The following is a 9,416-nucleotide window of genomic DNA, read 5'->3' on the forward strand; positions in this document are numbered from 1 at the left end:
GGAAAACTGACCGACCTGACTATGTTGTGCGTCAAAAGGATAGTGTACCATCAAAGGGAGGAAGCTTCCGAACGTCCTGCGAAGTAGAACTGTTCCAGGATTCACAATTCCTGACAGGCGCTCCATCTAATTACCAAAATGGAGATGCGCTACCCATAAGAAGTGGGCCAATTAAGACAACCAATACAACTGGTCCTATCTACAGGGAACAGCCTCCTAAACGGAACACTCATAATAATCCCGGACCCAAAAGAAAGTCTGGGCTAGGTAAAGGTCAAGGTCCTCGAGGAGCAGTGAAAAGTACTAATGTTGAGCAGTCATGGAAACCCGGAGATCAGTGCCTTGCTCTGTACTGGGAAGACACTAAGGTATGTATGGGCTCCATTCATTAGAACCTCAGAAATTGATGCAGACATTGTGGTTATTAGAATAAATGCATGTTATTCCTTCTGTGTACACCTTTGCCTCTTAGGGGCAGGGAGGTGCGGTGCATGCATGGGGCTCAAAAGAGTAGAAGAAAGTTGCAATTGAACAAGTTCTAGTTTTTCCCAGATTAGGAAGAATACCTGTAAATAATTTTTGCTACCCCGTCAATGCGGTTTTCCATTGACTGCTAGTAAACTAGTGATGTTTGTTAAACAAAGTACATGTTGTGGTTATATATGTAGTATGTTTAATTTTGTTTTTTTAGTTCTATACTAAATTGATGAGAATAAACGTTAAAGCATGCTCATGGAGGGGAGAATAACGTCACATGCTTTCTGCAAAAAAAAAACCCCACAAAGCATTCAGGGTGCCTTTACAACACAGGGACTTGCACACACAAACTGCACCATTAGGCACATTAGTAGTTTTTCTTCAATTATTATGTTTTTATGATTGTGAGAACCCAAAATCAAACTAGGGATTGCATTTCCATTAATTGCCTAAACCGGATGATTCGTCACATCACTCGTTTCTCCGTCTCTTACAGTGTTTAGTAGTAATTTTGTTTACACACTTCTACTAAAATATGTTCAACATTTTGTTTTACAGCTGTTCAAGGATATACTGTATTTGTAATTGATCCAAAAATGTGCAATTAAAGCGTGCATATATTAGTTGAGGTGTTTACAGTGTTCTGCATTTGTTGATCTTAATTGACACTTTGTTTTGTCTTGGCAAAGTTCTACCATGCCAGAATAGATGCTGTGCATCCGTCAGGCTCTACAGCTGTGGTCGTGTTTAGTGATTACGGAAACTGCGAAGAGGTCCTCCTCCATAACATCAAGCCTGTTACTGCTGACTTCTTGGTAAGGCTGAAATGACGCATTAATGATGAACTACAACATTTCAGAATTACTTTTATTTGTGAAAGATTTGTTGAGAGTTCAATTCATTTTGGTTTGAGGTCCACATCAAAGTTATGATTTCCCTCAGCACTCTGAATATTAAAGAAATGTATAGTCACCTCATCCTGTTATGCACAATTGCCCTTGGATTTCATTATACACATTTTTATCAGCAAATTGAATTTGAAATCGAAAGTCATGGAAAATTGTGATAATCAAATATTTAAATTCCGTAATTTCCTGTGTTTAGTGTGCAATTAAAACAAATCCCAAATTTTCCTGATTAAAAAAAGAAATTCAAATTACTTATCTCATTCATGTTCTTCTCAGCACTGGTTTCATGATGAAAAGTAGGTATGGTACATGTTCTGTGCTCATATCCTGCAGTAAGTATGGTCGCGCGTCAGTTAGCCACTTTAGGCCACTAGCATTGGGCACATACCGGCATGTCGTTGGCTATTTGCATACTTTAGAGTCACCTAACGTAACGATTGCTGCTACTTGCAGAGTTACTGTGGGAAGATATGGAATTGATTTTAAAATATTCGTTGCCGATTCGCAACGTCACTAAGTGTAATACTTTTTTTCAGCCACTAGATGGTGTACACATTCATAAGATTCTACATGTTTAGTGAATGCCAGTATGGTATTTTAGTGCAGTATATCTGTGGACGCCTCAGACTACCTTTTTTGTTTGTTTGTTTTTAAACCAGGAGCACAGTGGTCCCTACTCTAAAATTTTAAGGCCTAGATACACCAATCAGACGTTGGAGGTCGGGAAGCGTTGTGGCGTCTGATTGCGCCGTCTGATTGGTGTAGTGACCACTGTCGTAGCGTCGGACCCTGTCAGGAAGCGTCTGGTGGGCGTTTCAGCATGTTCAATCGACGTTGTGACATTTGGTCACTCTGATTAGCTGTTAGCTAGCAAATCAGCACTCGGAGCATGAACGGGAAGTCACAAATGTGGCTAAACACTGCGCACGTCTTTGCTGCCTTAATCTTCTTACAAGTACAAGAGCGAAGGTTGACAACGTAAGTATTTCACAATACTGTGTCAAGAACGTCAGGGTTTACTTCGTGTGGGAGTTCATCGTGAGCGAAGAATTTAGCTGAATGCATTGTTTACGTTTTTATAATCCGCTCTTGGCCAATAGCTTTCCGGTTGGATTTTTCTAACCATGAGGAATAGTGACTACCGCCGCCGATGGTATGGAGGGGTATTACATCTCACGCATGCGCAGAAGGTACTTTAATGGTCAGCATCGCTGTTTGTCGTTGCGGTGTGTTTTTTCCAGCGTGACGTGCAGACAGCCAGCCCGACGCCACAGCGGGTAAGCGTCGGTCACAGTTGGCCAACATCGGATTGGTCTATCTAAGCCTTTAGGGGAACAAGTAGAGTTAAGGGCACGCACTGTAAATTTACTTGCAAAAATATTTTAAATATTTATCCCACTAATTTATACTATATTACTGATAAATGGGCTGGAGTTTGGAACAGACGTTTGTCAACAACAAAAAAACTGAATAATAGGACTTAATATTTTTAAAAATCAACAAATTTACTGATTGCTTTGGCGCTATTAGATGAAAATTGTAGTTGCACTGTTTCAAATTAAATTAAAACAAAACAATTTAAACAAACTCAAAGGCAAAACAAAGGCTCATAATAAGGAAATTCCATGCTACCAAGCAATGTAATGGAAAAAGAATGAAATGGGAATGGCATTTAATCTAACAACCCTTAACTCTGTCAAATGTACAATGTTAGGAGGAAGATGATGGTTACTATGACAGTTCCCTAGAGTTCCGACGTGGTGGAGATGGACAGCCGAGGCGCACAAGACCAACGCAACAGTATTACCAGCCACCCAGGGCACGAGATTGATGGCACCATTTACTCTGGCTGGTGAATTTATATTTAATTGCAGGGATCTTCCCCTCAGTGGTATTACTTTCTGTAAATGTCAGTGTTTATAAAATGGATGAACTATGCCTAACATTGGTCAGGATTAAGGAAGGAATTTTCAGCATCACCTGCAGTACAGGACTTTTTTTTAATCCTTTTGTCTAATACACATTAAAAAAGCCCATTTTACAGGGTATTAAATAAAAAGCTTCACTGTTTGAAATTTGATTACTGGAATGATGTATTGAATATAGAATGGTCCTTCCTCCTTAAAACTTTCCTTATTTGATGCAATTTGAATCTAGTAATTAGCTTCAACAAATGTTTATTTCTTAACTCATTAGTGTGTTTCTCAATCAAGTTTTTACTGTCTTCTTCAATCCTTTGCGTTTCCTAAACTGAAGTCTGCACACTTTTGGGACATGGAGGGCTTTTTCAAAGGGCTTACAATGCAAAAACAAGCAAAAACTGACACTGAGCACTGCATTTTGTTAAGCGCAATTACTGTAAATGTTGTGCAGGTTTCTTAAAAGGACATATTGAAATAAAACCTAATGTATTCAGCACATTTGTTGCATTTTTTCATTTAACAAATGAAACTAATGTAGTAAAACAAATCTCAACGGGTTTTGCCTGTTTGTCCCACTGCTCTTCTGTAGCAAGCATCACCATGCACATTTGTCTTGTTCTTTGAAGCAAATCCCACCATGTAAAACAATCTCTTCCCCCGTAATTGAGATGCTTGCACTGCACAGATATCATTTTGCACATTACAAAAGGGATTGTTCTTCAAGCATTGCACACATGCCACTTGCACTGTGTGAGGGACAAGTTTTACACATCAAGAAATATTCTGCACCTCGGTTCCAATTACACCTGCACCTGCAGCAGGAGACAAATGGACAATGCGCTAGGGTTCAGTTGAGGTTGCGGTGCTATACTGTGTCACTGGTCCAATAGATTTTCTTTATTTTCCTACTGAGGCGCCAAGTGAACACAGATGAATAATTAATATGCAGTAATATGGAAAGTTATCCAAGAGGAACTGAAAGTGAAGCTCTTCAGAGCATTTGGGGGACTGATTATCACACCGTCCAGATAGTTATCAAGTACAGATTTTCAATCAGACCAGCAATATTTTCTAAAAGGTAGTCTGTTATTCAGTATGTTTTTTCATGTTCATATTTTTTACAATACTATGTAATAAATTGACCACACAATTAGATTAGTGAAAGTGGTCCAGTTTCAAGTCTTTTTTAAAACTGTTTAAAAATAGAGGGCTTCTGAGCAAGGCCAAAGCGCCAGACCCACAAAAAAAAACAACGTTTTCAAGTATGGTAATTATTTGAGAAACAGACAATGGGTTCACTGTGATTTGGCATTGATGCATTATTTCTTGTGAACTATATGTGCAAATATTCATGTAAACTAATACTATAACTAGTATTTAACACATCCAGCCAGCTAATAACAACTTTAATCAACCTTTCCTTGATTACTATCCTTGTTTTAAATCACAATATTATCTGCATTTATACTGATGTAGATCCTTCTCATGGTCTACCTGCTTGACAGTTCCCACATGGAAAAACTTGCAAAGTTGTCATGAATAAGTCATTCCATTGGCTGATTTGTGTCACATGGAATGGCCTTAACCAGACCCGTCACCAAGGGCTGGCCATAGGGGGCCGTGCCCGCCCACCAAGATGCTTGTGCACCCCCTTTTGAGGCACGTATTCCCTAAAAATATTTTTTTATTATTTCATTTAATCATAGTAGCTATTTTTGTGTTGTGAAATACTAATGTTGAGTTGCTTATCGCTAAGACATTAAAAATATGAAGAAACAGTGATGACGATTTTGTTTAATTGATGGCTGTAGTCTTATCTGCGACAGGCAATCAAGGAGTTTCTGAAAATAAAGTTAGGTATGCAGTCGTATAGGCTACGCGACGAATACTTCAATGCTTGCATGTGAGAGTCTTTGCACATTTTTCAAAGTGTGGCGCTGTGTAATGTGGCAAGACATACCTGTAAAAATGTACTTTATTTAAAAAAAAAAACGAGAGCCAGGACACTGAGGTAGACTGGCGCTTGGGGCAGCAGTCGAAAACGTGACAAAAAAATAAAAGTAAAAGCTTACGTTACAGAAAACATTATGACAGAAAACTGCAATTACTTGTCCCCAAAATGTATGTGGACATCTACTTATGGCCACATCAACCTCTAAAAATATCACAATGATCGCGCCGATATTTCGTATTTTATGGATGACACCAGCTTTTTGTAGTGAGCGCTTCTATGAAAAGGAAAATGTGCAAAAATCCTTAATACTTGGGCGATCATTGTAATATTTCCAGAGGTTGAATTCTGATGACCACTGATCACAGTTTTCGCACATAAAGACGACGTTTAATTTCCTACATTACACGCGTAGACTATCGCGGTGCGTCACTGTACCGCAAGGGAGGAGGGACATTAGTGTCGGTAAGGGCCATTTGAAATGTTTCATAAAAGATTCCACAGGAGCCACATCTAAAGTGAAGGGACATAATTTTTAGTTTTTCTTTTAACCTGTAGCATGCACTTGTTGCGCCCCGATCGAAGCGATATATCAGTGCATCTGTCATATGGTATGTGTTTTTACTAGCCACATCTGCAAATAATAATCATAAAATTGAGTTAGAATGACTTGATGCAATTAAGCAATAATTCAGTTTGTAATCCATTGAGATCTTGATTATTGATACATCTCCAAGGAGCAAGTGTACGAGGCATCTTCACAATTTGCTTCACTTTGCCGCATTCAATGCAGCTATGGTGTCGACATACTTAAGGCGTCTTTGTATATGTATTGTAAATGTTGTCTATGATAATACTTGCTTGCGGTTGTCGCAAAGGACGCCATTCAAGATTGGATCAGCAGTGCTAGGTGAATGTATGGAGCAAGGTAAGTGTATCTTCATAAACTGCAACTTGATAACCCTCACTGCTACAAGAGGAATGCTATGCACCCCACGAGAGGAGACTACCCTGCTTTGCAACAAAAACATCCTTTTTCTCTGCCTGCCTGCCTCCCACCAGCTTCCCTCTTCTCATGTCACTTTTCATAGTCATTGACCATTATCTTTGGTTTTACCTGACCCTCCATCCTCACCATGGGACTTTTGTGGCAGTGATATCTGAACCTTGTGGTCCATGTAAATGTGTCCTTTCTTGTATCATTTCTACATCAACTCAAACAACACAAACCTTTCTGTCCCTTCTGTGGAGAGGAATAAAGTAGACCAGAAACTAGCTTGCATCAAAGTGACTGGAAAGTGTTTTTTCTTGCACATTTAAAGCTTGGTTGCTCAAAGAGGAACTCCTGTAGGGAACTGATGGAGGAAGTTACCATCATAAGAGCAGCTTTGTTTTTTGTCTATGGTTGTATATTGTCAACATAAAACAGTTGAAACCAGTTTACAGACTAAAATATTTGGTCAGAATAGTCAGAGAAAGATTTTTTAAGACAAAATGTCGTTACTTAAAAGTCAGAATTTTACATAGGCTACATTTCATTCATGTTTTGTATCATTGGTAAGGTTGTCCTATAATGGGTGACAAACTTGCCTGTTGGTTGGATATACAGTAGGTCAAACCAGGGCAGAGTTGGGCATTGCGTCCAGCCGATGAACTGGTCCGTCTATGATGGGCGCCCATTTTGCAGGTGATAAACGGGAAACTTGGAAAAAAAAAAAAGATTAAGTGTAAGTGGATTTTCGTCCGTCTATGTAATCATGTAGAACCTGACATTGATGAGCATTGTTTTATTTGATGCAGTTAGGTTTTACTGCTTGATTCGTGTTTTACATCAGGCATGTTTTGGGTCAGCTAATGGGTCGGATGGAAGCGCGTTTAAAATGATAGACGGACCGACCGGTAGGCGATTACTATTTGATCCGGCTTGACAAATAGGTGGCTAGTCGGACGGTGGAAGGGTACACATAGGCTGCAAACGGATGGTGATAAACGGACAGGCAAAGCATTAGTAAAATGCCCACCTCTGGAAAGAGTTATACCAGTTATATTCCAAATCACAACACAAAGTAAAAAGCAAAGAAGAATGGATTAAGCTGTTTGCAAACACAATCATCGAACTAAAATACTTAAAAATGTTTGCTTTACTGTGGAAATATTTAGTAAGAGGCACCGGTTCTTTGAACTGCTTCACATGTGTGTTGTATGGAGTCAATCAACTTAATGTTTCAAACCCAAGCTATGAGTTTTACCCTTCGTTGTGGGCCGGACAATCCAGCAGTACATCTGCAAAGACATCCTGCACCATTTGCTTTGTTAAGTGAGCGAGAATTGTGTCAGGACAACTTGTGGCTGCTTCACCATGACAACATGCCTGCTCATAATGCCCTGAGTATCTGACAGTTCCTGTGCTGTGCCAGAGCAACCTCCTTACTCACCCGCACTGGCTCTGTGTGATTTTTCTTTTTTTTCTTTCTTTCTTCAAGCCCAAGGGCCACTGTTTTGAAGACTTTGGGAACATCAAGATGGCCGTGATGACAGAGCTGCGGAGGAGCCATGAAGAATCATTCTGAAAGTGCATGAAAGCGGAGCAGAAAAGGCTGGGGAAACGTTCAAGACTCCAGTGGGTACACTTCAAAGGAAAAAACTTCTACTTTGGATTTGAAATGTCTAGTTTGACCAATCTCATACAGAGAACTTGGTGTGACTTAAAAAATGTTTTTGATGTGTGTTCACGTGTTATAAGGTAAGCTAAATAAATACTGTATTAAATACTGTAGATGACAAAATGCTGATAAAGCCTATCAACCCCTTTAATGTCTTGCAGTATTTTTCAGTATTTTATCTTTCATATTTCGTGTGGACTGGCAACATTCAGCGCTGGCTGAAAATGCCACATTTTACCTTACAGTGGGTGCAGTTTGTTTCTGTAGCAGAAAATAATCATGAATAACTACCTCAAAACAGAATAAGAAAATTTGAGAATCACCCGGAGAGGCTGGGGCTAGATATAGCTTACCTCATATTAACGCCACAGCGATCTAATGTACATTTCCAGCCTGCGAGTCGCTTTTAAGAAGAAAGCTACATATTCTACATAGTAAAGAAAATGGAAGATGCTGCTATTTTATTTTATGGTTTAATATATTTGTGTACATTTTGATCAAGAAGGGAATGGGCAGTGTTCCCAATTTATGGAAAGGCTATCACTTAATAATGAGTTTTACTGTGCTCACACTGCTAACCCTGCACTGTACCATTACAGTGCTATTACTCGGAACCCAACTGTTTATGTAATAAGCACATATTGTAGAAGCAAGCACTGCATGTAAATGTATACATGCAAACTTTTGAATCCACACCAATAAAGCTCAGCCACACCTGGTTAATATCCGCATGGTATTTCCATGTAAACAAGTCACTTCACGTGAATGATTTGTTGGCATCTCCTGACAAATGCGATTTGAATTGCAAAATTTCACTCGTACAGTGAACACTGTAACAGACGCAATTCAATGCTCAACAAATCACAGAAACATTTGCATACCGGTACAGGCAACCTGATGTTGCATGGACCTGGGACACTTGTTTGAATTTGGTTTTAAACATATGGCCAGCAAGTTCAACGAAATTGAAGGATTTATACCCATTTTGGGACCCTGTGTCAGTCCTAACTGCTGAAATAAGTCCATCTTTGGTCAACGGTAACATCAATGTGCTTACAGGGATTATTTGGAATCATAACATTAATTCAAGGAAATGATATTCTTCATCAGCAGAGGGTCAGAGAAAGCTCCTATTACAGTAGGTGTAACAGTTTAAGACCGCATATTGAGCTTTGATTTATTTGATACTTTCGGCACACAATCATGTTTGTTGCATTGTCTTTGTTTACATTGATTGTCAAGTGAATAAACTTATAACATCATTAATGCACGCTGTTTATGATCATTATTATATTTTTCCTACATTATAAAACAGATCCACAGAGACAAAAACATTACCTTTCACTGACCCCATAATACCCATTTAACTGTCTGATGTAACAATAACATATATGGATAAAGTTTTGCGGGGTTTAAAATGTCTTTGTTTCCACAGCAGAGAGGTTCAGCACATAATGAGTAAGGTGCTGGCTGCTTGTCAAGTGATAATGGATGT

General features: G+C 39.1%; 1 protein-coding gene across 6 annotated transcripts in view; it reads left to right on the plus strand.

Annotated features, from left to right (window-relative positions):
* Positions 1-8,072, plus strand: part of tdrd3 (tudor domain containing 3) — a 19,062-nt gene extending 10,990 nt beyond the window's left edge. For 2 of the 6 annotated variants that reach the window (XM_086025915.1, XM_086025919.1), the window contains 3 exons: positions 1-368; positions 1,167-1,292; positions 3,126-8,072. The exon at positions 1-368 is cut by the window's left edge and continues 519 nt beyond it. In XM_086025915.1, the coding sequence (XP_085882041.1) occupies positions 1-368; positions 1,167-1,292; positions 3,126-3,308 (677 nt within the window). In that variant the 3' untranslated portion in view covers positions 3,309-8,072. Of the gene's footprint in view, positions 369-1,166; positions 1,293-3,099 lie in introns of all 6 variants that reach the window. The other 4 variants (XR_015086194.1, XM_086025917.1, XM_086025918.1 and 1 more) reach the window with 4 other exon arrangements.
* The last annotated feature ends 1,344 nt before the right edge of the window (positions 8,073-9,416 follow it).

Source organism: Filicampus tigris, chromosome 3 (genome assembly GCF_054856515.1).
Source record: "Filicampus tigris isolate MCC_2025a chromosome 3, RoL_Ftig_1.0, whole genome shotgun sequence".
In the NCBI taxonomy this organism is placed as follows: Eukaryota; Metazoa; Chordata; class Actinopteri; order Syngnathiformes; family Syngnathidae; genus Filicampus; species Filicampus tigris.